The sequence below is a fragment of the Pantherophis guttatus genome, chromosome 4, assembly GCF_059756535.1.
Source record: "Pantherophis guttatus breed Tessera chromosome 4, ASM5975653v1, whole genome shotgun sequence".
NCBI classification, from domain to species: Eukaryota; Metazoa; Chordata; class Lepidosauria; order Squamata; family Colubridae; genus Pantherophis; species Pantherophis guttatus.
Genome location: NC_142066.1, coordinates 5,661,466 through 5,688,180, shown reverse-complemented (window position 1 = coordinate 5,688,180; position 26,715 = coordinate 5,661,466). Strand labels below are relative to the sequence as shown.

The 26,715-nt window shown below is 45.9% G+C and overlaps 2 protein-coding genes across 2 annotated transcripts; one reads left to right on the top strand and one right to left on the bottom strand.

Moving 5' to 3' along the window:
* Positions 1-683: 683 nt before the first annotated feature.
* Positions 684-5,704, bottom strand: LOC117658205 (general transcription factor II-I repeat domain-containing protein 2A-like). Its single transcript, XM_034406321.3, has 2 exons — positions 5,593-5,704; positions 684-2,688 (listed from the first exon to the last, which is right to left on the bottom strand). The coding sequence occupies exon 2, from the start codon at positions 2,662-2,664 to the stop codon at positions 829-831; it is 1,836 nt and encodes a 611-aa protein (XP_034262212.2). The 5' UTR covers positions 2,665-2,688; positions 5,593-5,704; the 3' UTR covers positions 684-828.
* Positions 5,705-5,842: 138 nt separating this feature from the next.
* On the top strand, positions 5,843-25,957 carry OXA1L (OXA1L mitochondrial inner membrane insertase). Its single transcript, XM_060684780.2, has 10 exons — positions 5,843-6,299; positions 9,347-9,487; positions 11,204-11,393; positions 12,816-12,959; positions 14,172-14,257; positions 14,359-14,523; positions 16,593-16,697; positions 19,773-19,935; positions 22,024-22,104; positions 25,094-25,957. Exons 1-10 carry the CDS (start codon positions 6,099-6,101, stop codon positions 25,195-25,197), a joined length of 1,380 nt encoding a protein of 459 aa, XP_060540763.2. The 5' UTR covers positions 5,843-6,098; the 3' UTR covers positions 25,198-25,957.
* The last annotated feature ends 758 nt before the right edge of the window (positions 25,958-26,715 follow it).

Below are 26,715 nucleotides of genomic sequence, written 5' to 3'. Positions count from 1 at the left end.
ACTGCCACCTTCTGAAGCAGCTACAAAACTTCCAAATGCTCATCATCTTCATCTCATCCTGGGCATCCTTTTTTTGAATTATTACCACCTGGCAGACGGTACAGGATAATTCTACTGTATAGTGCAATATTAATGCAATTATCAGGGGTTTTCAATTGTATAGAATGTGAAGGATGAGTGTTTTGTTTTATGTATAATGTACACTGAAGATGGTATTTAATTTCGTTGTACAAGGTGCAATGACAATAAACTAACTTAACTTTCAAGGTCAGCTCCCTATAAATATATTTAAGCCCATTCAAAAAATAAGGCATGAATGGCCATAAACAGAGTCTCTTGAATTGGGAACAACACATCTGGCACATGAGGTAGGTTAATACAAAGGTTTTCCTGGCTGTGAGAATCCCAAGATTGTGAACTAACTTGACTTGGGGAAATGGTATTCCATCAAGAAGTAGATCTCCATATCTGGGGGAGGGAACGGTATTAAAAACCCTAGTCACTGAGTTGCTAGGTTTGACATGGAACCTATTTCCTCTTCAACCAGACAATCTCAACACCAGCACCATTACACATACACATACAAACTACATGCATACACATTGACACAAACATTCTCTAGTCCAGTGATGGCGAACCTTTTAGAGACCGAGTGCCCAAACTGCAAACCAAAAACCCACTTCTTTATTGCAAAGTGCCAACACGGCAATTTAATCTGAATACTGAGGTTTTCGTTTAGAAAAAAACAACTCATACATTAACATCTTTTGTCTTAAAACGCGGTAACAGAGCTTTCAACGATACAACTTTTTATTGAAAGGTGACCAATTAATGTGATGTTTGCTGTTGTATGCATGCCGATAATTTGTCAAACCTTGGCTCATAGGTTGTAAGTTGGAGAGAAACGCATGCAGCACTCAGGTCATCTGTTAGTCTGTTTCTGGTATCAGATTTGATATCATTCAAAGCTGAAAATACCTGCTCACAAGCATAAGATGATCCAAACAAAGTAAGGAAAGCAATCCCAAGCGCTTTCATTGACTTAAAACGATTTGGCAGAGAATTCCACGCTTTAAGGATTTCACTTTCAGAACTAACTCTGCTGCTCTTTGTCATCCCTTCTATTGTCTCAAGTGTTTCACGCAGGTCACAGAATTTATTTCTCCACATGGAGTTTTCTTGAAATTCCACTAGCTCCATTTCCAGATTTTCTAAATCTAACCAGTGTAAGCAGGAAAGATCAAGTTCTTTAAAGTCGACTTTATCTGGAGAAGTAAGAAAACACAGGGTTGTCTCCATGTTACGGAACTGTAAAAATCTGTTACTTAAGTTCATCTTTGCAGTTGCTACAATGCTAGAAAATTCCTTGTAGATTTCCTGATGGCTTGTAGGATTGTCTGCAAATGTAGAATTTTCTAAATGCATTTTTAGATTTGGAAAAGATTTCAGCTGCCCACTTTCAAGCTCTCTTTCCAAAACCTGCAGTTTTTCCTCAAATGCTTTGATAACACAAAACATCCTTTCTGCTGTTTTCCCTACACCTTGTAGTTGTTTGTTCAGTACATTGAAGTGTAGTGTAAAATCTGTAAAAAACATGAGGTTGGTAAGCCAGGCCATATCAGTGAGCTGTGGATATTCCTGCCCTTTTTCATTCATAAACAGCCTAATTTCCTCCAAGCAGGCTACAAATCTCTCCAGGACTCGTCCTCTGCTCAGCCACCGGATATTATTGTACATAAGTAAACAATTATACTGTGCCTGAACCTCTTCAAGAAGTGCTTGAAACTGTGGAAAATTCAGAGCATGAGCCATCATGTAATTCACCATTATTGTGACATCTTCGAGGACATTGTCAAATTTTTTGCTGCTTTCCCTGGCACAAAGAGCTTCTTGATGTATAATACAATGGAACTGAATGACTTGGTGTTTTGTTTCTTTAACAAATAACTGTATGAAACCAGATGTTGCCTCCACTATAGAAGGTGCCCCATCACTAGTAATTGAAACCACTTTTTCTGGTCTTATGTCCTGTGACAAAAAAGCCTCCATCACAGCATTGTAGATATCTATCCCTTGTGTTTTTTCAGGCAAAGACACCAATTTCACCAGCTCTTCTCTCATGATGTCACCAAGAGCATAACGCAAAATTACTGCTAGCCTTGCTTGATTATTTATATCTGTGCATTCATCCAAGCACATGGAGTAACAGGCTGCCTTTTGTAAGTCAGTGGTGAGCTGCTGACTAACATCACTTGCCATGCGCTGAACTCGATCTTCAACAGTATTCCTGCCAAGTGGCATCTCAGAGATGCGTTGAATAATTTTATCCTTGTTTGGGAAATCATGAAAAAGGGAATTACTCCCAGACAACATGGCCGTTTTGATAATATCCCCATCAGAGAGGGGCTTGCCATGTTTTGCTATGCAGAGTGACATTTGAAAACTGCTTTTAAGAAACTCTTTTCTGTCAGTTTCACTAAGTTTGAAAATACTTTTGTGGTTGGTTTCAAAGTGCCGTCTGACACTTGATGTCCGACACACAACACTTTCATAACACAGAATACATAATGCTTTCCCATCGCGTTCAATCACTCCAAATGACTCTGTCCAGGCCTCCTGGAATGATCTTCCACTATCTGCTTTTGCTTTTTTTGCTGTACTCATTTTTGGCTGTTCAAGACTTGGAGTCTATAAAAAAAAATTTTTTTTTAAATTAAGCACCCAATACAAAAAATAGCTAACACAGTGGCCCACATCTATAATAAGGAGGTAGTTTTGTGTGACGTTCTTACAGATAAGCCCCCAGCAGGCAACAAGGCAGAGCCAGCGGCACGTGCAGGGCAGACGCCACAAAGCCCGCACTGCGGCCCGACCACTCTGCTCCACTCCAGGTATGCCACGCTGTGAGCTATGCTCCCCTCCAACCCCACCTCGGGAAATCACCTTCACCACAGACTCAATTTTTTTAATAAATGAATGCAGTAAAGAATTTTTCTCTTGTTGGGTGGAGGGTGGTTGATACACTAGCAGAATCATAGGCATTTTCTGAAGAGATAGCCCTCAACTTACAATTGAGCCCAAAATTTCTGTTGCTAAGCAAAACAGTTAACTGAGTTTTGCCCCATTTTACGACCTTTCTTGCCACAGTTCTTAAGGGAATCACAGCAATTAAGTCAGTAACACAGTTGTTAAGTGAATCTGGCTTTCCCATTGACTTTACTTGTCGGAAGGTCACAAAAGATGGTCAAATGACCCCAGGATGCTGCAACCATCATAAATATGAGCCAGTTGCCAAGGGTCCAAATTTTGATCATATGACTGTGGGGATGCTGCAATGGTCGTCAGCTTTTCCAGTGCCATTGTAACTTTGAATGGTCACTAAACGAACTGTTGTTAAGTCGAGGACTACCTGTATTTCACACCCAGCCCAAAAGATTTGCCATCATTTCAGATAGGCGGGCATCCAGCAAGTTTAAAGACCTCCAGCAAAAACTCTCAACGTATCATGTGAAAATCTGTTCCACAGACAATAGAGGTAGTCCTCGACATACAGTTCATTTAGTGACCATTCAAAGCACTGAAAAAAGTGACTTATGACCATTATTCCTAGTTGTGATCTTTGCAGCATCCCCCATAATCCTGTGATTAAGTCACAGGCTTGGCAACCGATTCATATTTATGGCTGTTGCTGTGTCCCCAGGTCATGTGATTACCTTTTGTGACTTTCTGACAAGCAAAGTCAATGGGGAAGTCATATTCCCTTAACAAGTGTTGCTGACTTAACAAGCAGTTCACTGTGGCAAGAAAAGTCGTAAAATGGGGCAAAACTCACTTAACAATAAATGTCTGTTAAGAACAGAAATTTTGGGCTCTATTGTGGTCGTAAGTCAAGGACTACCTGTATGTAGTCAGGATATTCCCTGACTACATACAGAGCCATAGTAGTGTTGGAAGAAATGTCCATCTGGGTTCAGTTCCAGGTGGGAGAAAGACACTGGAAACATGGAGACTGCTGGGAAAGAAGGTTTATTGATGAACAGGATCACATGCCTTGAAGATCTTGGGCAAAGAATAAAAGGGCAGAGATGCTGAGAGTGCCTCGGTTTTACGCCCTCTGTTGGGCTTTGAATTTGAGCTTGTGTTTCGATTGGTTGTCACTCCCATGGGGCCATGCAGGGATAACTTTGTAGGTTGTCTCGAGTCCCAGGCTTGGTTGAGCCTTGCTGGGTGATGATGTAAAACCCAACTCATTGCCAACCATGTGCTCATCAAACCAGGTGGTCAGCTACTCAGAATCACATGTGCTTGGTGGTCCTGTGTTGGAAGAAATATCCTTCTGGGTTCAGTTCCAAGTGGGGAGAAAGACACTGGAAACATGGTGGTTGATTGGAAAAATGGTTTTTTTTTAATGGTGGACAGGACCACAAAGTTTAAGGTCCTGGGCAAAAAGCACAATGGTTGAGAGAGAGATTTATACCCTATGCTCGGCTTTGAATTTGAGCTTGTGTTCTGATTGGTTGTCAGACTCCCATGGGGCCATGCAGGGGTAACTTTGTAGGTTGTCTTTTGAGTCCCAGGCTTGTTTGACTCTTGCTGAGTGATGATGTAATATTTTATTTTTTGATTTATATGCTGCCCTACTCTGGAGACTCAAGGCGGCTTACAAGGCGTTAAGCAATAGCCTTCGTATTTTTGTATATTTTATACAAAGTCAGCTTATTGCCCCCACAAATTGGGTCCTCATTTTACCTACCTTAGAAAGGATGGAAGGCTGAGTCAACCTTGAGCCTGGTGAGAATTGAACTCACAGTAATTGCAGGCAGCTGGAAGCTAAATACTACCTTTAACAGTAGCATTAGTCTGCTGCGCCACTCAGGCTCTTTAAAGGGCTTTGGGCAATTCCTATTATGGCTCTGCCTGAAGGAGGTATATCTTTGTTATGTAGAATAGACTGGCCCAGGCCTTAATGGCCCATTGACAAAGGGGGGGAGGGGGAGGGGATGAGTTTCTGCCTCCCTTTTAGGGGAAATATTCTGCCCTTTTTAATATTTCCTAAAAATATCTCATTTTCCTAGGAGAGGGGTGGGTGATAACCTCCTATACCTGCTTCACCATTAGACCATCTTTCCAAGCAGCCTCCATGTTTCCAGTGTCTTTCTCCCCACTTGGAACTGAACCCAGACGGACATTTTTTCCAACTCTCAGAATTCCCCAGCCAACATGCATTCTGGACTTTTATCTGAGATTTTTTTTTTTAATCTCCGAGTCTCTCACCATCTGCTCTTCTCAAAAGGCGGACCTTCCCTCCTTCCCTCAGCAGCTTCTCTTTGGAGGTCCCCCCCTTATTTTTTCCTACCAAAAGGAGGACGAAATTCCTCCACTACCACGTCCCTCAACCCACTCCAACCCCATAACCTCCTTTCTCCTCACAATCACTTTTCCACAGGCAAAAAAAATAAATAAAATAAAATAAAATTCAGGAAAAGTCTGGTGGCAATTGTTCCGCTTAACCAGTTGTACCAAAAGGCAAAAATTTTCCTCAGCTTCCTTCATCTGACCCGTCAAAAAAATCCAACCCGCCTCATAACGTACCTCCTCAGTCCGCAGCCCGCCAAAATGCTCCTTCTGCCTTGTTGCTACGCGGGAAGGTCCTTCTGATTGGTGGGAGGCCAGCCAGCCAGCCAATCGGAAGGAGGAGTGTGGGTGGCCGCCTGCCGGCCTGCCAGCCAATCAGAATGTGGATGCTCTAATCGCCGCGATAGTCACGTGCCTTAAAGCAATCAGGATTGGAAACTACACCTATAGGAAGGCTGGGAGAAGTTGCCCGAACCTATCATGCAGCCATTATTGCCCGCGAGAAATATGGCCATGCTTCGCCTCGACAGCAACAAAGATGGCGGGCAAAGGAACGGTCGAAGTGCCCGCGACAAACATGGCCGATCCTTAACCTCAGCCTAATCTTTACCAGGGGGGGGGGCGTTCGATTCTCCGAGTCATATTTTAATTTATTTTTTCCGCTCATCAACTCAACAGATTTTTAAGGAGGAAACTCGCGAGATAAGGGACCCTTTAACGTAGGGCATCGCCTCTCCCGGAAGATGAAGAAAAAAAAAAAAGCTGCCTTGCCCGTAACTAAGATGGGCGCGGCGGCTTCGGAAGGAGCGTCGCGTCCTTTTCCGCGCTCCGGTGACGTCACGAGGCAGCCGGTTCCTCCGCGGAGCCCAAGCCAAAAGGAGACCATGGCGGCTTTCGGGGCGCTGCGGCGAGCGTGGATCTCGGCGGGGGGGATTCACGCACAGGTGGGTAGGCCCGGGTCCTGTGACGTCACGCGCCCCTCGCGTTGATGGGAGATGTAGTCCACCGGGCCCGCCTCAGGCCTGCGCTGCTCGTCCTTGCAGGCGAAGCGCCCGGTTTGACCCAGGACTGAGTTGACTGTCGGTCTCCTCGGGTGTCGGACGGGGAGTCCCAAGGACGAGAGAGGCTCCGCTGGCCTCCTCCTCCTCCGCCTCCCCTCAGGGCCTGAATTTAGGCCCAAACTAGGGCTGAGGGGATCATCTCAGCCTGTTTCCCTCCTGTTTGTTGCTCTTATATTACCTGCAAGGTTGAACCCTGAAGGTTGCAAAGCAGGGAAAAGGCCTGCTTGAAGTTCATCCTGTTTTGCAACGAGGAGGTTCTTGGAGGGGGGCTCCCTGAGCTGGGCTGTTTTCCTTAAAGACGTTTCATGACCACACTAGGTAGCATCATCAGTGCTTGAAAGGAGGAAGGGATGTGAGGAGGAGGATTGTGGGGTCTTTGGGGCTCTCTGAGTTTGGCTAGTTTCATGCAGACGTTTCGTGACCACACTAGGTAACATCATCAGTGCTTAAAGAAAGTGAAGTTTGCACAGAGGAGGAGGATTGTGCGGTCCTTAGGGGCTCCCTGAGCTTGGTTGTTTTCCTTGCAGACATTTCATGACCCCACTAGGTAGCATCATCAGTGCTAGAAAGGAGGGAGGGAGGGAGGGAGAGATGTGACGAAGGGAAGGAGGATGTTTCATGACCAGACTAGGTAACATCATCAGTGCTAGAAGGGAGTGGGGTTTGCAGAGAGGAGGAGGAGGAGGATGGTGGGGTCCTTGGGGGCTGTCTTTGTCACTGCATTATGTGTTTGTCAGCCGAGCCTCCATCCTAAGACTTACGGTAGCCTGCCAGAGAACTTTATCACGTCTCTAGCAACAGAGATAAGACTAGTCTTGTGAACATTTTGAGCTACTGCGCATGTCTACATTCTTTCTTTTCTAATTTCCTGATTTATTCTTTTTTTTTGTTCGTCTGTGATATCAGCTGCCGGTAAAAATGTAGTTAGTAAGTTTGTTTTATTTCTTAAATGTTTATTAGAATATATTTTGGTTTGTTTTTTTTAAAGTATACAGCATGGAAAACAAGATCTATCCTTCTCTAATTAGGTGCAATTACCCCAGGGGGGAACCGGGGCTAATTTACGCTCCGACAGTCTTAGGTTTGACTGGTTTCTTGCAGATGTTTCCAAATAGTATAGTGTCTCCTACTTGAATAGGGGGCTGGACTAGAAGACCTCCATGGTCCCTTCCAGCTCTACTCTGATCATTCTGACTAGGTAACATGAAAAGTGCTAGAAAAGAGTGATGTTTGCAGAGCCGAGGAGGACCTTGGGGCTGGGTTGTTTACTTGCAGACTTTTCATGGCCCAACTAGGTAGTATCATCAGTGCTTGAAGGAAATGGTGTTTGCAAAGAGGAGGGAGGAGGAGAAGGACTGTGGGGGACCTTGGTGCTCTCTGAGTTTGGCTGTTTTCTTACAGACGTTTCATTACCAGAGTAGGTAACATCATCAGTGCTAGAAGTGTGTGGAGGTTGCAGAGGAGAGGAGAAAGAGGATTGTGGGGTTCTTGGTGCTTCCTGAGCTGGGTTGTTTCTTTGCAGGCGTTTCGAAGTGGTATAGGATCTCCTGCTTGAGCATGGGGCTGGACTAGAAGACCTCCAAGGCCCTTTCCAGCTCTTTTCTCTGATTCTGACTAGGTGTTGTGACCCCGACTCCCGAGCCTGTCCTAACAGAGGAAGAGGACTCAGAAGGTTGATGGGGAGGAACTGATAAGGCCTCCCTCTCCAGGACCCTCCTCTCTGGCAATGCCTCAGGTTCCATCCAAAGGCCAAGAGGAACAGCCTGGGAGATGCCAGAAGGAAAGCATATCGGAACAACAACAGATAGGGAGCGAGGATGATGAATCCTGGCTTGATCCCAGGCAGCGTCGGAGGGAGAAGCGTGCGCAGCAACGAAAGAGGCGTGGGAGGGCCAGAGATTGAGCTGAGCCACACCCCACAAGGAATAAAAGTGGGAGTGATTGCTCTTCAGGCTTTGTGACGGTCAAAGTTAAAAACCTGAGAGTCACATCGCGTTACCTGAAATCTGGCTTGTGCTTATTTGGATTGGACCTTGGCTAACTCTTGCTTCGTGGATTACTTTTTGCTACTGAACCGGACTGAGGATAAACTCTCTCTTGCTGACTGTGAGTGAAAACTGACTTGGCAGGCATTTCGCAGTTTACTGCCAAAACTCTTATCTGCAAGGGTTTCTAGTCTGATTGCTTAATAAAATCATGGCAGGCGTGCCTGGTTGTGTGTTTGCCTGTGTGGGGAAGGGGGACAGAACACTAGGTAACGTCATCCGTGCTAGAAGAGAGAGGGGTTTGCAGAGTGGAGGAGGAGGACTGTGAGATCCTTGGTGCTCTCTGAGCTGGGTTGTTTCCTTGTAAACGTTTCATGACCACACTACGTAACATCATCAGTGCCAGAAGGGAGTGATCGAGTGGAACAGGCTGCTTGGCACTCCCTGAACTTGGTTGTTTTCTTACAGACATTTCATGACCCAACTAGCTAATAATCAGAATAGAGCTAAGAAAGGATCTGAGAGGTCTTCTGATCCAACCCCCAGCTCAAACAGAAGACTCGGTTTCTTGCTATAGAAATGGCTATGATATACAATAAAAAAGTAAAAGTTGGAAGTTGTGACGTTATCGTCCGCTGTGCTAAAGAGGGTTGGAAATCGATGCCTTTTTCTTTCTTTTTCCCTTTTTTTACATCTTTCTTTCCCTCCCCCGTTTTCTATTACATTTTAAAATTTCTCTTTGTATTTTATATTTTGATAAACTAATAAAAGGCGTTATGACAAAAAGAAAAACCCAACGGTGGAAAGGAAGGTCGTAAAAAGGGGGGAGGGGAACTCACTTCACCGCTGTCTCCCTTAGAGACGTAAATTTTGGGCTCGGTTGTGGCCGTAACCCGAGGACCACCTGCTATACGTCCTTAAGGTCTATTTGCTATTCCTTTCCAGGTTCACCGGACATCCATCCCTCCGGGATGGTCCCAAGTCAAAGCCCGGTTAGCTTCTCCGCAGCATTCTCGGAACTGTTACGTTGTGCTTTTCAGACCCGCAATCCGACATCAGAGCACCGCGGCGGCCGCAGGGACGCAGGTAACGCACCTGTCAGCTTGGAAGCCATGAGAGGTCAAAGAGACGTGTGAGTTTGGGATCCCGCAACCGTCTATATCAAGGATGTCAAACTCAATTTCATTGAGGGCCGCGTCAGGACTGTGGTTGACCTAAGGCAGTGATGGCAAACCTTTTCGGCACAGAGTGCCCAAACTGGAACATGGGTGCATGCCGGAGCGCCAGAAACCTGAAGATCAACTGGCCAGCACACACATACCTGTTTTCAGGCCCTTTTTCAGGCACCCCAGCACCTGCAAAGACCAGCTGGTGACTGCACAAGTGCCCACAGAGAGGACTCTGTGTGCCACCTCTGGCACGCGTGCCATGGGTTCGCCCTCACAGACCTAGGGCCTGGAACCTATGGCACGTGTGCCACAGCTGTCTCGCGGAGTCCTTTCTGCAGGCATGCGAGCCGTTGCCCAGCTCAGCTCAACCACACACGCGTGGACACCTCCCGCCAGCCAGCTGGGTGGTGGGGCGCATGCGGCAGATGTGTATGCATGTACGGGGGGTCACGCACACATGTCTGGAGGGTGGGGGGAAAGCACAGGGGTGCAGCGCACCCACCCACCCCCCGCAGTCCGTTTTTGGACCCAGGAGGCTGCCCGGAGACATACTAGGGCCCCCTAGTGAGCCCCCCCCAGCCTGTTTTTGGGCCCAGGAGACTGCAAGGAGGCCTACTAAGCCCAAAACGAGCAGGGAGTTGTGTGCGCATGCACGGGGGAAGCATAGGGGGGGTCATGCATGCATGTGCAGGGGGCCCGCATTGCATTATGGGTGCCGGCACGCACGCACGCTTTCGGCACACAACGAGAAAAAGGTTAGCCGTCACTGACCTAAGGAGGCTGGGTGGGTGTGGCTGACTGGTGGGGCCTGGCAATCTTGATGCCACTCCCTGGGCATGGACAACTGGGCGGGCGTGGCCAGTTTGACACCACTCCCCAAACTGCTGAAGCAATAAAAGAGCCGAGGTGGCGCAGCGGTTAGAGTGCAGTACTGCAGCTACTTCAGCCGACTGCTAGTTCAGCAGATCAGCGGATCAAATCTCACCGGCTCAAGGTTGACTCAGCCTTCCATCCTTCCGAGGTGGGTGAAATGAGGACCCAGATTGTTGGGGGCAATATGCTATTTAGTATACTGTCTTTGGTGTAAGCCGCCCAGAGTCCTCGGAGAGTGGGCGGCATAGAAATATTATTATTATTATTATTATTATTATTATTATTATTATTATTATTAATAATAATAATAATAATAATAATAATTGTAATTGGAGCCCTTGGAGCAATACCCAAAGGGCTACCCCGCTATTTAGAAATTCTAAATTTGCCGGACTTGAAGATTTTGACTCTACAAAAAACCACCTTACTCGGAACAGCTGACATCCTCCGACGATACCTTAACAGTTCCTAGGTCCTTGGTTAGGACTTGAGCTGCTGAGCTATTAACCAGCCTCAAAGGCTATGAATCTCACTAAAGATTAAATAATAATAATAATAATAATAATAATAATAATAATAATAATAATAATAATAATATTTCCTCTTTGCATTGGGTAGACTGGGTCGAAGCGACGCGGCCCGTCCCCTTATATTTCCAGGACGGCCCCGCAGGGTGGATCCAACCACATCGCAGGCCGGATCCGGCTCACGGGCCTTGAGTTGGACACCCCTGATCTATATCCTCTTTTGCCTCTTTCAGGTTGCTCAAGCCGCAGCAACTGCGCCGGTAGAGACAATCCTCCCTTTGGAGGAAATTAGCCAAATTGCGGAAGAATCGACTTTGGCCGAACTGGGTCTGGGAAGCTTCAGTCCAGTGGGTCTAATCATGAAGATCTTGGAGTCTTTGCACTTGGACTTGGGGCTGCCTTGGTGGGGAGCCATTGTAGGAGGTAAAGAGGACTGCCGGGGTCGTTAAGCAGATTGGGACACAAATGACGTTTTTTAGCTTGATAAGACAAAAATGAGTAAAAGATTCGTTCGCCGGAGAATAGCAATAGTACTTAGACTTATAGACTGCTTTACAGCCCTCACTAAGAGGTTTACAGAGTCAGCCTGTTGCTCCCAACAATCTGGGTCCTCATTTTACTGACCCCGGAAGGACGGAAAGCTGAGTCAACCTTGAGCCAGTGAGAATCGAACTGTTGGCAGTCAGCAGTGTTGGCCTGCAATACTTCAGGTATTTATAAACCTCCGAGCGGCCTCAATGACTCTCTAAAAAGGGATACAAATGACCAGCTATCTGCAAGGAATTCAAAACCTTCCATTCCCCACTATCTGGTCAGAGCTGAAGAAGCTTCTTGGATGAGAAATAAAACGTCTTCAGAAAGAAAAACCAGAAAGTCTAGTTGCTTCTTGACCAAAAAAAAAAACAAAAAAACACTTTGGGACAACCACAACGTGGATGACTTGAGAATCTCCATAGACACTTGTCCCAAAAGTCCCTAAAAACGGCGGTTTTGTCAGCAGCCTCAGGGCCCTCCAAATTGGAGACAGATTTGCTTGTGGCTGATCTGATTGTGTTAACTGCCATGGGAGTGAAGTGGGTTGCTGTTGTTGTGGTTAAATTGATTTTTTTATACAGTGGAATTATTTTTTTCAATTTTGTAAACCTCTCTGAGTCTCCTCTGTGTGCGTTGGGCAGCTGTATACATTTGTTTGATAATAGATCTATATATATAAAAATGGCTCTGTGTTTGTGTGTGTGTATGTATGTATGTTCCACCATAACTCTGGAATGCCTTGAGCAATTTCAACCAAACTTGGTACATAGATGACTTACTCTCTGGAAAAAATACTGTGGGGGTAAGACATACCTAATACCCCAGGGGGAGGGGGGTGTCTGTGTGTGTGTGTTCCAGCATAACTCTGGAACGCCTGGGCCGCTGAAATGAAAAGGAATGAATTGTATCTATAGTGTCAAATCACAGTACTTTTGACAGCGATAGTCTGCATTTTGGATTCAAGTTCTGTTAAGATACAGCCTGTTGTACCTTAAAATGGCTTCTACTGTACAACACAGTGGAGTTGCCATGGTAACGGCTTCACGGTACTCCTTAAGGAGGCGATTGATTTGGCACTATAGATATAATTCATTCCTTTTCCTTCTAACACAGGATTGGGATAAATAAATACCCGGGCAACGCCGGGTTATCAGCTAGTAAGTAAGTAAATAAATAAATAAACAAGAAAGCACTAACCAGGGAAGTTTTGATCAGCTCGGTCAGGAATTGCATCCTCGGGAAATTTCAGCTTGCTGAAATTTTCCTGGAAGTAACTCTCCGGAGTAACTCTCTAATTTTTTTTTTTTTTAGGAACGCTCCTGGCCCGCTGTTTGGTTTTCCCCATCATTGTGAAATGCCAGCGACAGGCCGTGATCCTCAACAACCATTACCCCCAAATGAGCGAGATGAATTCCAAAATCAGCGACGCCAGGAAGTCGGGGAATCAGAAAGAATGTAAGTTTAGAGGGCAGTTTAAAAAAAAAAACCCCAGAGAGGCAAGAAATGTTCTGGATTGAATAGAAGGATTTGATGAAACTGGGGAGACCAAAAGGGGCTGGGAGGGGGAGGGGGTTGCCAAGGCTTTGAAGGGGTCAGGATGTTTTGCAGAAACGCTTAGCAGAAGAGGATTAGGGAGATCTGAAGGAGATGGGGCAGTTAAGAAGGGTGGAAAAGGAAGGGAGGGAGGGGGAATGGAATGAAGAAAAGAAAGGGAGGGAGTATGAGATGGAGGGAGGGAGAATGGGAGGAAGGAAGGAGAAGGAGGGAGGGAGAAATGAAAAGGAAGGAAGAAAAAGAAGGAAGGGGAGGGAGGTTGGGAGGAAAGAAAAAGGAAGGAAGAAAGAAAGAGGGAAGGAGGGGGGACAATGGGATGAAGAAAGGAAGGAAGGAGAAGGAGGGAGGAAGAAATTAAAAGGAAGAAAAAGAAGGAAGGGGAGGGAGGAAAGGAAGGAAGAAAAAGGGAGGGAAGAGGGAGAATAGAATGAAGAAAGGAAGGAGGGGAGAAAGAAAAGGGAAGGAAGGGAGAGGGAGGGAGGAAAGAAAGGAAGAAAAAGGGAGGGAAGGAAGGGAAGATTATAGGTTGAAGAAAGGAAGGAGGGGAGAAAAAAGGGAAGGAAGGAAGAGGGAAGGAAGAAAAAGGAAGGGAGGGGGAAGGAGGGGAAAATGGGATGAAGAAAGGCAGGAAGGAAGGAAAGAAAAAAAGGAAGAGGGGAAGAATGGGATGAAGAAAGGAAGGAGGGAAGAAAGAAAAGGAAGGAAAAAGGAAGGAAGAGGGAGGGAAGGAGGTTGGGGAAGGAGGAGAAAAATGGGATGAAGAAAGGCAGGAAGGAAGAAAAGGAAAGGAAAGAAAAAGGAAGGAAGAGGGGGAGAATGGGATAAAGAAAGGAAAGAGGGAAGAAAGAGAAGGAAGAGAAGAGAAAGGAAGGAAAAGGAAGGAAGAAAGGGAGGGTGGGGAAGGAGGGGGAGAATGGGATGAAGAAAGGAAGGAAGAGAAAAGGAGGAAGGAAAGGAAGAAGAAAGATAGATAGATAGATAGATAGATAGATAGATAGATGATAGATAGATAGATAGATAGATAGATAGATAGATAGATAGATAGATAGATAGAATTAAGGATTTTGACTCAATAGTGCTCATCCTGAAACTATTTCTCCTTTCATCTCCCAGTTATGAAGGCTTACACGGAATTGAACCAGTATCAGAAAGCCCATAATCTTAATCCTAAAGTAGGATTCCTCGCACCCTTGGTCCAGGTCAGTTTCCACAAAGTGACCACCTGACCCTTAACCTGCTTGGAATTTGTATTAGCTACACGGTTTACGGGCTTGACCTCTTCTTCCCTCCTCTGTCTCAGACTCCCATTTTCATCTCCTTCTTCTTCGCCCTACGCAAAATGGCGGAGTGTCCTGTGCCCAGCATGCAGACAGGGGGACTTTTGTGGTTCACGGATCTCACAGTCTCGGATCCTTACTACGCTCTACCCCTGATAACAACTGCCACCATGTGGGCTGTTCTGGAGGTAAGACTCGGTTATGGTGCTAGGCCAGAAACCGGGGTGCTGGGAATTCTAGTTCTATCGTAAACATGAACGCTGGATGGGTGACTTTGGGCCAATCACCAGGGAACAGGGAGTTCTAGTCTCGCCTGAGGCAGGAAAAATTACTGGATGACTTTGGGCCAATTGCCAGGCGATGAGGAGTTCTAGTCCAGCCTTAGGCAGGAAAACTGATTGGGTAACTCTGGGCCAATCACCAGGGAACGGAGTTCTAGTCCCACCTTAGGCAGAAAAAATGACTGGATGACTTTGGGCCAATTGCCAGGCAACAAGGAGTTCTAGTCCCACCTTAGGCAGGAAAACTGACTGGGTGACTTTGGGCCAATCACCAGGGAACAGGGAGTTCTAGTCCCACCTTAGGCAGGAAAAATGACTGGGTGACTTTGGACCAATGACCAGGCAATAGGGAGTTCTAGTCCCACTTTAGGCAGGAAAACTGACTGGGTGACTTTGGACCAATCACCAGGCAACAGGGAGTTCTAGTCCCACCTTAGGCAGGAAAACTGATTGGGTGACTTAGGGACAATCGCCAAGCAACTAAATTCTAGTCCAGTCTTAGGCACGAAAATAGACTGAGTGATTTTGGCCCAATCACCAGGAGATGGGGAGTTCTAGTCTCACCCTAGGCATGAAAGTTGACTGGTTTGACTTTGGACCAATCAGCATGAGGCCGTGAGTTCTAGTCCTGCCTTAGTCATGGAAGCTGGTTCAAAGGCTTTGGGCCACTCCCTCCCTCTCGGCTCAACCCACCTCACAGAGTTGTTGTTGTGTAGGAAAGAGGAATTTTACTCATGTTCACTACCTCGTTTAAGAAAAATAATAAAGGTGGAATAAAATCTTTTTTTAAAGAAAGTGAGGGGGAATTCAAGGCAATCCTTGATTTAAGCCTCCCCTTAAAGTTGCCACAACTCCCTCCTCTCCGATGCCTGGATCCGAGTTCGAAATCGGCAGGAACCTACCAAAACATTAACCATTTTTTTTTCTGTAATGGCCAGCCTAAATTTCAGAATGATCCCCTTAAGGGAGAATTCAAGGGATTGGGGGGGGACAGATGTGAAAAGGGGAATTTGTAGAACAGGTTTCCACAAGCTTGACAACTTTAAGACCTGTGGACTTCAACTCCCAGAATTCCCCAGCCAGGCTGGGGAATTTTGGGAGTTGAAATCCACAGGTCTTAAAGGTGCCAAGATTGATAAACCTGTAAAAAAGGTGGCATAACCCTCAGCAAGACTGGCAAAAATGTTTAATAACTTGTCTACAAAATGCTGGAAATGCAATCAGTCCTCGGGCACATACTACCACATGTGGTGGACGTGCAGTAAAGCAAGAAAGAATTGGGAGAAATTACATAATTGGCTGGAAGAAATAACTTAAACAGAATATAGATTCGAAACCGGAATTATATCTGTTGGGAATAATACCAGAGGGCTACGATAAAGGGACCACATATTTAGTTTTACATATACTAACAGCGGCAAGGATCATATTTGCTAAGTACTGGAAAAATGAAAACACTCCACCAGACAGAGAAGTGGTTCGGAAAATTTTAGAATGTGCTGAAATGGATAGGTTAACTTTTAAAATTAAAGATAAAGAAGACTTTATCTTCTTTATCCGAATGCTACCGGATATGGAACAGTTTTTATAAGTGGCTAGAGAAAATGGGTAGGGATTAGAGGGAAAAAGACTATGAATGTCTGTATTAAAATAGAGATGGTTTTCAAACTATAAGTATGATAATCTACAAAATGTAAATATAAGAAAACCCAGTTTAAACTATTTGGTTATACTATTACAATTATATCTAAGGCAAGTGTAATTATATTATATTCAGTGTTACTGTTACTAGTTACTGTTATGAGTTCATGTGTTAATATCTTTTCTTATTATTTATTTTTCTGGTCTTTGTTTGTGTACCTGACATACCCTGCATTCATACCCTGTTTTCAAAAATGCTTATAAATATATATAAACCTGTAAAAAAAAAAATATCGAAACTGCCCATGTAATGACATCATCTCTCTCCTTTGCAGTTTGGGGCAGAAACGGGCGTCTCGAACCCGAGTTACCACATGATGAAAACAGCTTTCCGGGTGATGCCTGTCCTGCTGTTGCCGATCACGATCAATTTCCCAACGGTGAGAAAGAAGGAGCATCTCTCTTCATCAATATGTGCTACAAAATGCCACTGATTGCTCGCGGGCACCACAAACCGCGCGACCTTGGCGTGATTTGAAACCTGCATATTTTCTGGACGCCTTTTTATTTGTTTTTCTTTTTTTATGGAGAAATGCTTGGCTGGCGATCTATGAGACGGGTGGGGTTTTTTGCAGACGTTTCACGACTCAACTAGGGAACATCATCAGGGCTAGGAGTGTGTGAGGAGTTTGCAGAGAAGAGGAGGAGGAGGAAGACTGGGGTCCTTCTTGCAGACGTTTCATTACCAAAGTAGGTAATATAATCAGTGCTAGAAGTATGTGGGGTTTGCAGAGACAAGAAGGAGAACTGTGTGGTCCCTCAGGCTCTCTTCAGTTGGGCTGTATTCTTCCAGATGTTTCATGACCCAGCTAGGGGACATCATCAGTGCTACCAGTAGAAGGGAGTGGGATTTGCAGAGAAGAAGAGGAAGACTGTGGTGCTCTCTGAGCTTGGTTGTTTTCTTGTAGACATTTCATCACCCAACTAGGTAACATCCTCAGTGCTAGGTAACAAGCTCGGTGACATCATCAGGAACAATTAGCTTGTGGAGTGGAGGAGAAGAGGAGGAGGAGGAGGAGAAGGACCGGGTAGTCCTCTGAGCTTAGTTATTTTCTTGTGAATGTTTCATGACCCAACTAGCTGGATACCCTTGCTCCACTATGAAACTATGTGATCGGGCCTAATAAATCAACACTTACAGCTTGAAAATTAATGAGTAGTTACAATCGGCCTCTCCTTTCCCCTTCTCTCCCTCAGGCTTGCCCCACAGAAGCCTCTCCTACCTTATCCTCTTCTCTCCCTTTCAATGTAGAGTGTCTAAAACTCCTAGCCCGTAGGCCGGATGAATCACGGGCTGGCCATGCCCACACCCAAGTGGCAGTTGGAACAGAGTTCTTTTCAGGTGGGGAGGGAGAGTAGAACGTCTAACTCCTTAGCATCAGAACATGTTAATAATAAATAATATAAGAAATACTAACGATCTGACGGTCATTTTGAAAAATCCTTTCTTAGCGAGCACCTAGAAGCCAAGAGGAACATACATGGCAAATTTCAAGTTTCTAAGCTTTACGGTTGTGGAGATTTCATGATGATGCGTGACTGGTTATTTTGCTTTTATATATATAGACTAGGAAACATCAGTGCTAGAAAAGAGTGGCATTTGTGGTGTAGAGGAGAAGAAGGGGGAAAAGGAGAAAGGGGGATGAACGAAGAAAGGAAAAAGGAAGTGGAGAAGGAATGTGGAGTCCTCTGAGCTTGGTTGTTTTCTTGCAGACCTTTCGTGACCCAGCTAGGTAAAATCATCGGTGGTTTCCTGTCGGGTGGTTTGTCTAAGTTGGTTGTTCCTTGATTGCGATATTGTGCACTGTGTTCTACCGCACTGGGTATTGTGCGAAACCCTTCGCTTCCTTTACCCCTCCCGGCTACCGAACGAGTTCCTCATTTGCAAAGGTCGTTGTTCTGAACTAGGCTCCCTTAAAAAGCAAGAAGCAGAGTCTTGGTCCCAGCAAAACCTCTTTTATTTACACGACTGTGAATTATGTTCATTCACAGGCAGCAAGGCCTGTCCAAACAGTTATTCAAAGGAATATTTATCAACACAGACCTTATCTCGCTTGGCAAGCTGCCACGGAACTAGTTTCCAAAGGCAGTACAAGGCAAAACTTGGCACAGAGTCTCTCAGAGTCACGGAAACGAATTGTTTCCTGCAAAAGCCCACTCCCTGTTCAGCCCTCTTTTATTTCCTATGGGAGGGGCCAATCACCTCCAAGGTGTGGCTTTACTCCCAAGTCGACCCTGCTTTCTGAGTTGTTCTTGTCTTCCGGCAGCTCTGCGCATGCGCACACTGGGAACGGGCTCCAGCTGTTCCTCTGCCTCGCTGCTGTCTAACTCCCTCTCTGCCTCCGACGCAGAGCCCTCGTCCGAGCTTTCCCCAGCACCTAGGACTGGCCCAAATTCCTCCCCAACCTCCTCACTGTGCTCCGCTGGCCGCCGGTGGGCCACAACCGTCGTAACTGTGGAAAAAACGGTCCTAAGTCACTTTTCCCCAGGCCAGGGTCGCTTTGAACGGTCACTAAGCGGCCGGTTGTAAGTCAAGGACCCCTGTATTTTTTATGTATTATTATTATTATTATTGGTTAATCTTTAGTGAGATTCACAGCCTTTGAGGCTGGTTAATAGCTCAGCAGCTCGAGTCCTAACCAAGGACCTAGGAACTGTTAAGGTATCGTCGGAGGATGTAAGCTGTTCCGAGTAAGGTGGTTTTTTGTAGTCAAAATGTTCAAGTCTGGCAAATTTAGAATTTCTAAATAGCGGGGTAGCCCTTTGGGTATTGCTCCGAGGGCTCCAATTACAATCGGGACAACACACAATTCCTTTTTCCACAGTCGCTCAACTTCAATTTGCAAATCCCGGAACTTTGTGATTTTTTCTTGCTGCTTATCTTCAATCCTTGCATCATCAGGTATTGCAATGTCAATGAACCATACTTTTTTCTTTTCAACTATTGTCATGTCAGGTGTGTTGTGGACCAAGTGCCTGTCAGTCTGAATCCTAAAGTCCCACAAGATCTTGAGTTTCTCATTCTCTAAAACTTTCTCACCCTGATGTTCCCAGTGGTTTTTGCTGTACTCAAATCCAAACTTCTGGCACAATTTCCAGTGAATGATCTTAGCAACACGGTCATGGCGTTGTAGGTAGTCAGTTTGTGAAATTTTGCTGCACCCACTGATCAGGTGGTCGACTGTCTCATCTTTCTCATTGCAGAGGCGGCATTTGCTGTTGGTGGTAACGTGTTGAATTTTTGCCTTCATGCAGTTTGTGGCTAGGGCTTGTTCTTGAGCTGCCAAAATAAAGCTTTCTGTTTCTTTTTTCGGTTCTCCTGATCTTAACCAGTTCCAAGTTAGTTTCTGGTCAGCTTTGCCTTCAATACTTTTCTATTATTATTATTATTATTATTATTATTATTATTATTATTATTATTATTATTATTATTATTATTATTGCCTTTCCTGCAGGCCGTCTTCACCTACTGGTTGACATCCAACCTGTACTCGCTGGGACAAGTATTGCTGTTACGCTTGCCGTCCGTTCGCACTTTTCTCCGCATCCCGAAACAGGAAGTTCACAAGCCCGCGGCGGGACAGACGCAGAAAGGATTGATCGACAACTTCAAAGAGGGTGAGAGAGATGAGAAAAAGAGGTTGGAAGGCTGGGATTGGGTTATGTCCTTCTTTAAGGTCCGCCCCGAAACGTACGATTTCCTTTATTAATTTGGTTTTCTTTTCACTATGAGAAGAGTATTTCAGATGAATCTCAACTGAATCAAAAACCGGGCCCTCTCTAACAAAACGAAATTCAATATAGAGAAAAGTCAAGTCTTACACTTAGGCAAGAAAAGCCAAAAGTAGACATATAGCTTGATATAGTTTACTACCAAGAGCCTTGGTAGTACAGTGGTCTAAGGCACCCTGTTATTAAGCTGGTTATTAAGACCGGCTGCCTGCAATTACTGCAGGTTCGAATCTCGCCAAGGCTCAAGGTTGACTCAGCCTTCCATCCTTTCTAAGGTAGGTAAATTGAGGATATATATATATGGGTGAAACCAGGCTTAATAGCAATAACTGCTATTTAGCAGGGGGTTGGATTAGAAGACCTCCAAGGTCCCTTCCAACTTTTCTATTCTATTCTATTCTATTCTATTCTATTCTATTCTATTCTATTCTATTCTATTCTATTCTATTCTGATATCTTGGAGTCTTAGTGGATAACCAATTAAATATGAGCAGTGTGCGGCGGCAGCCAAAACAGTCAATGCAATCCTAAATGGTATTAACAGAGGGATACAATCAAGATCAAGGGAGGTACTAATACCACTCTACAGAGCCTTAGTAAGACCACACGTAGATTACTGCGTCCAGTTTTGGTCACCACACTATAAAAAAAGACGTTGAGACTCTAGAAAGAGTGCAGAGAAGAGCCACCAAGATGATGAGGGGACTGGAGACTAAAATATACGATGAACGGTTGCAGGAACTGGGCATGGCTAGTCTAGTTAAGAGAAGGACCAGGGGAGACATGAGAGCAGTCTTCCAATATTTGGGAGGCTGCTACGGGAGGAGGGGGGGTCCAAGCTATTTTCCAAAGCATCTGAAGGCCAGACAAGGTATAATGGATGGAAACCAACCAAGGAGATATCCAACCTGGAAATAAGACATTTTCTGACAGTGAGAGCAATCAACCGATGGAACAGAAGTTGCCTTCAGAAGTTGTGGGAGCTTCTTCACTGGAGGCTTTCAAGAAGAGACTGGACTGCCGTTTGTTAGAAATGGTGTAGGGTCACCTGCTTGTGGGGGTTGGTCTAGATGACCTACAAGGTCCCTTCCAACTCTGTTAATGTGTTAAGGCGAATATGTCTAACCCTTGATCGTCATCATTGTCTTTTTCGACCCCCAAAACGGAGTCTGGGCAACTGAATGGAGCTGAGTGTTTACTGGCCGGATTTCCTTCCTGTTGCCAGTGCTGAGTTATATTCGGCAGATATATTCTCATCGTGGCCAGAGAGAGAAATATCTGCCTCTACCTTAGGATCAAACTACAGCCTCCTGATTGTGAGCCGAGAACTCCACCTCTAGGCCACCGCACCACTCATGTCTAACCCTTGATACCGTGGTTTATTCCTGGTTTATTTTGGGGGTTTCTCCCAAGCTTCTGGCTAAGACAGTGGTCCGAGATAAAGACTAGCTGGAAAGTGACAGATCCTGAGGTTTTCTTGGTTTTCTTTGCAATGTCTTTTTTGTGTGTGTGTCCTCCCTGGCGGCAGTTTTGTTTCCCCATTTTTCTTCTTCAGCGCGTGGCAAATATGGAGAACTGACTGTTTCATATGTTACACCGCAGTTGGAAACTAGTAATGGCCCAAAAAAAAAGGACGTACTGTGTAGGCAAAACATAGATTCTCACTGCATGATGGAACAGTGGTGGGATTCAAATAATTTAACAACCGGTTCTCTGCCCTAATGACCGGCTCGTTGGGCGTGGCCAGGGGGTGTGACTTGGGAGCAAAAACGGGCCATGTGGGGAAGGCAGCACAGAAACCCTCGTGCCCCATTTTGGGCCTATGAGGCCTCCCTGAAGCTTCCTGGGAGCAAAAACGGGGCGCGTGGGGACTACTGGAGGGGACGGGGCCAGCCAGCAATTTAACGAACCGGCTGAATCCCATCACTGATGATGTACAACCTCAGCCTTCCTTCTCCTCCTCCTCTTTTCTAGGGTGGGAGGGCTTCCAGGCCAAAAGACGACTCCAAGAACGAGAGGACCGCATCAAAAACCACCTGATGTTAGCAGCATCAGGTAAGTCACTCGGATGGGTTTTACGACTGTTCGTTTAGTGACCGTGCGAAGTTAAACCACGGCACTAGGGGGGGGAAAAGTGACTTGCCAACCGGGGCTTCCACCTAGGGCCATCGCAGCATCTCTACTGTCACGTGAGCAAAATTCGGGGCGCTTGGCAACCCACATGTACAGGCAGTCCTCGACTTAGCGACGGTTTTGTTTAGTGACCGTTCAAAGTTACAACGGCACTGAAACATGGAGTCATGGCCGTTTTTCGCAGTGACGACCTTTGCAGCATCCCCATGACGATCGTGTCATCAAAATTCAAATGTTTCTCACACTTATGACCGACTTATGACCGTGTCCCAGGGTCATGTGATTAAGCAAAGTTAATGGGGAATCCGGTTTCACTTAACAACCAGGTTACTAACATATCAAGTGTAATGATTCCCTTAACAACACTGGCAAGAAAGGTCGTAAAACGGCACTTTACAGATGTCTCACTTAGTGACAGAAATTTTGGCCTCGGTTGTGGTCGTAAGTCGAGGACTACCTGTACAGGTAGTCCTCCAGTTACAACAGTTTGTTTAATGACAGTTCAAAGTTACAACAGTGCTGAAAAATGGACCATTTTTCACACTTATGACCTTTGCATCATCTCCCACAGTCACGTGATTTACATTCGGATGCTTTGTTGATTCACATTTATGATGGTTGCAGTGTCCCAGGGTTCATGTGATCTGCTTTTGCGACCTTCTGACAAGCAAAATCCATGGGGAAACCAGATTCACTTAACAACTCTGTCACTCACTTAACAACTACAGTGATTCACTTAACAAGTGTGGCCAGAAAAGTCGTAAAATGGGACAAGACTCAGTTAACCCATTTCTCACTTAACGATATAAACTTTGGGCTCAATTGTGGTCATAAGTCGAGGACTACCTGTATTTAATGCTTCAAGGTTTGAAGTTGGAGAAGGAAAGTGGATGGCTTGCCTTGGGGAGGAATTCCTATTTTTCACGAATGAAGGCAAATATACATCATCCTCTTTTAATGACTCCATAATCCCCTGAGGGGTGGAGTCTGGGCAACTGAATGGAACTGAGTGTTTACTGGCCGGATGCCCTTCCTGTTGCCAATGCGGAGTTATATTCAGCAGATATATTCTCATCGTGCCCAGAGAGAGAAATATCTGCCTCTATCTAGGATCAAACTCACAGCCTCCTGATTGTGAGCCGAGAGCTCCACTTCTAGGCCATCGCACCACTCCAAATATACATGTCAAATATACAGGTAAACATACATACATACATACATACATACATACATACATACATACATACGCGAAAACCACTCACGCCGTAATCACAAAATCTCCAGAATCGTAAAGCCTACAAACTTGAAATTTGCCATGTATGTTTCTCATGGATTCTAGGTGCTCACTAAGAAAGGATTTTTCAAATTGACCATCAGAGCATTAGTATTTCCTATATTATTATTAATACGCTCTGATGCTAAGGAATTGTACTTCCCCTCCCCACCTGAAAAGAAATCTGTTCCAAATGCAAAACACAAGCAGATGAGAGGAGTTTCACTTTCAGTTTTACTTTCACAGCAGCAAGCAGCTTTACTACAGAACAGTTGAGCTAAAGCACGCCCAGCCTCCTTTCTGTCTCCTCCTTTCTCACACAGCAAATACAGTTTGAGTTTCCAAACACCCCTCAACTCTCTCACATACTGACAGGATGCTAGCCAGATGAATACTGATGGATGCTGCAGGCTGGGACAATCTACTCCTCCTCCCCCTTTGTTCCAACTGCCAGTTGCATTATATTAACACACTCTGATGCCACGGAGCTACACATTCTACATTCAGGCTGTAAGTGTCAATCTAGGTCATTCACCAGGACCAGAGGTTTTGAACGTTCAATTTACCTACATTCAATTTGGCAGCTACTAAGATTGTTGGTTGAGCAGGGATAAAAACAGCCAGGGAAACAACCGAAGCCTGGGAAAACGTTCCTCTTGTCGGTCAACAGGAAAGTTGATTTACCTCCACCTTATCATCAAGTACTTAGGAGCCCTTAACAGCCAGTGACTTAATAGCTGGCCATCAAGACCCCTGTCATGCCCCCGTCGGTGTCTGAATCTGAGATGGAAGATGAACAGCCGAGAGAGAGCAGAGAGTGGCTCCGTTGGCTGTGGAGGAAACTGGGGAAGGGCAAAGTGAGGCTGGGCAGAGCAGGGGAGAGGTAGAACAAGGGAGAGGGGGTTCAGATGAAGACCAAGGCCCACCCCCTTCCTCATCCTAGGGCGTGCAGGGAAGAACGCAGAAGAGAGCAACATGGGTTGCATGGCTTACAAGGAAGGAAAGGGCCCCGATTCCCTTCAAAAGCACACCTGGGGATGGAGTTTAAAGGAGAGGCAGTTGGGAGGGGCGTTTGTCGGGAACAAACACTGAATTCATCTAGGGTTGAGAGTTGGGGCCTGCATTCCTGGCATTCTTCCTGACTGTTTGAATTAGTGCCATGCTTCTGTGTGCTTATCTTGTCTTGTTGGAATTAATCCTCGCTTCTGGAACTTCTTATCTTGCCCTGCTGGAGTGATTGATTGCGGTCATTCTGCTTACAGCATTTGGACTGGCGTATCTGCAGCCAGAAGCTGCTGCAGGTTTGTGGGAGAGTTTTTCTCCAGACCGGAGAGTAAACAGGACATTGGGGGCAAAGTTGGTGCCAATAAAGGGACTCATACCAGTTCTCTAGCTGTGTTGCCTTTGTGCCACACCCCGGGTCATCACAACCCCAATCAACACCTAAAAAGCCACACACAACCCAGGCGCCATGTAAATACTACACATCGAATAGCCCTCACACTCTGCTAGAGAGAATTTCCCTGAGGATAGGCTCCAGCATGTCCGAAAGCTCGGAAGACGAAACCTCTGGTCCTGGGTAACCAACCCAGATTGAATCCTGAAAATTCTTTTTTTTTTTTTTTTGTTCGCTCGCAGGGCCGTTGCGTCAGACTTTTGCCGAGAACCCTTTGAAGGATGTGCAGCTCGAGGCTAGCAAGCCGCCGCCGAAAGAAAGACCCTGGGAAGATACGTTAATCTGAAGGCCACAGGACACTACTCCAGTTCCCCTCTTGTTCCTTTGTCCCGTCTTTCTGTTCATCCCCAATAAAGGATGCTCTCTTTGGTTTTGCTCCTGCCTGTTGTTGCAAGCTAAGAATCTGGAGGAAATACCTCGACTTACCACCATGCGTTCGCTGACCGTTTGAAATGACTCGGGATACAAGCGTCCTTTCTCCAACCCAGCGTGCCAGTTCCTTTCCCTGCCTTGTACAGGGAGTCGACTTACGACCGTTCGTTGAGTGACCGTCCAAAGTTTCTACGGCACTGGAAAAGGGGGACTTATGACCGTTGTTCACACTTACAACCATCCCGCACGGTTACAGGATCAAAATTCAGACGCTTGGCGACCAATTCACATTTATGACGGTTCCAATATCCCGGAGGGAGGGGGTTGTCACGTGATTCCCCTTTTGCGACCAGCAAAGTCAACGGGGAAAGCCGGATTCCCCTTAACGGATTCTCCTCTTACTAAATGAATACCTGAAGTGATCCACTTAACAACAGCGGCAAGGAAAATCGTAATGAAACGGAGCAAAACTCACTTGACAAAACGTTTCACTCAGCAACATGACTTTCGGGCTCAATTGCGGTCGTAAGTCAAGGATGACCTGTACTGTAGTGGCTTTTGTTTCTGGGACTGTGACTGGCGGCCTACAGGGAAATTTGGGGAAGGGCCTTCCCGGCAGTTGTAAGGCTATTTGTTGTGGAGTTCAACAAACCAATAAAAGGACTCTTATTGAAGCCTGCCGCTGCTTAGGCGACCTGAGTCATAACAGAATGCTGGTTCGAAATCACATAAGCCAGGGGTGGGCTGCCGGAGGTTCGCAGGGGTTCAGGAGAACCTCTAGCTAAGATTCTGTGCAGTTCAGAGAGCCCCCAAATCCCACTCCTGGCTGGTCCCGCCCACTGCTCCCAGGAGTCCCCACATGGCCTGTTTTAGATGGAGATAAGTGCAGGGCGTGCGCGGAGACTCGGGGAGGGCAAAAAATGGGCCTACCAGAAATTCAAAAAGGATGGAGGGCCTCTGGAGCCTGGGGAGGATGTTTTCGCCCTCCCGGAGGCTCAAAAAAGGCCTCCAGAGCCCGGGGAGAACAAAACTCCCCCCCACCACCACCACCATGGTACAGGAGGCTGACTAGGCCACGTCCACCCAGCAACTGGGCAGAGAACCCCTTGCTAAAAAATTTTAAGCCAACCCGTGGCCTAGCTTGCTTTGGGCCAGGGGTCAGCAACCTGTGGCTCTGGAGCCGCATGTGGCTCTTTCACTGCTCTGCTGTAGCTCCCTGTCACTCAAAATATGCGCGACACCCACCGGCATGCAATTTATTGAGCTTTTCAACCCCCGGTAGGCCAACCATGGATAAATCCAAGAAAAGAAAAGTTTCAGAAGAAAACAACGTTTAATTCAACTACATACGCTAGTTTTGTGGCCGCTCAAGAAATAGTCAGGCATGGGAAGGGTTTTGTGGCTCCTGGTGTTTTCTTTTCTGTGGGAAACG

What these genes read in the sequence shown, in the direction of transcription:
- LOC117658205 (XM_034406321.3), bottom strand. Translation starts at nt 2,664, where the DNA reads ATGAGTACAGCAAAAAAAGCAAAAGCAGATAGTGGAAGATCATTCCAG.
- OXA1L (XM_060684780.2), top strand. Translation starts at nt 6,099, where the DNA reads ATGAAGAAAAAAAAAAAAGCTGCCTTGCCCGTAACTAAGATGGGCGCG. An exon ending in GATCGACAACTTCAAAGAGG is followed by an intron (nt 19,936 to 22,023) that starts GTGAGAGAGATG and finishes CCTCTTTTCTAG; the next exon opens with GGTGGGAGGGCTTCCAGGCC. An exon ending in CCTGATGTTAGCAGCATCAG is followed by an intron (nt 22,105 to 25,093) that starts GTAAGTCACTCG and finishes GTTCGCTCGCAG; the next exon opens with GGCCGTTGCGTCAGACTTTT.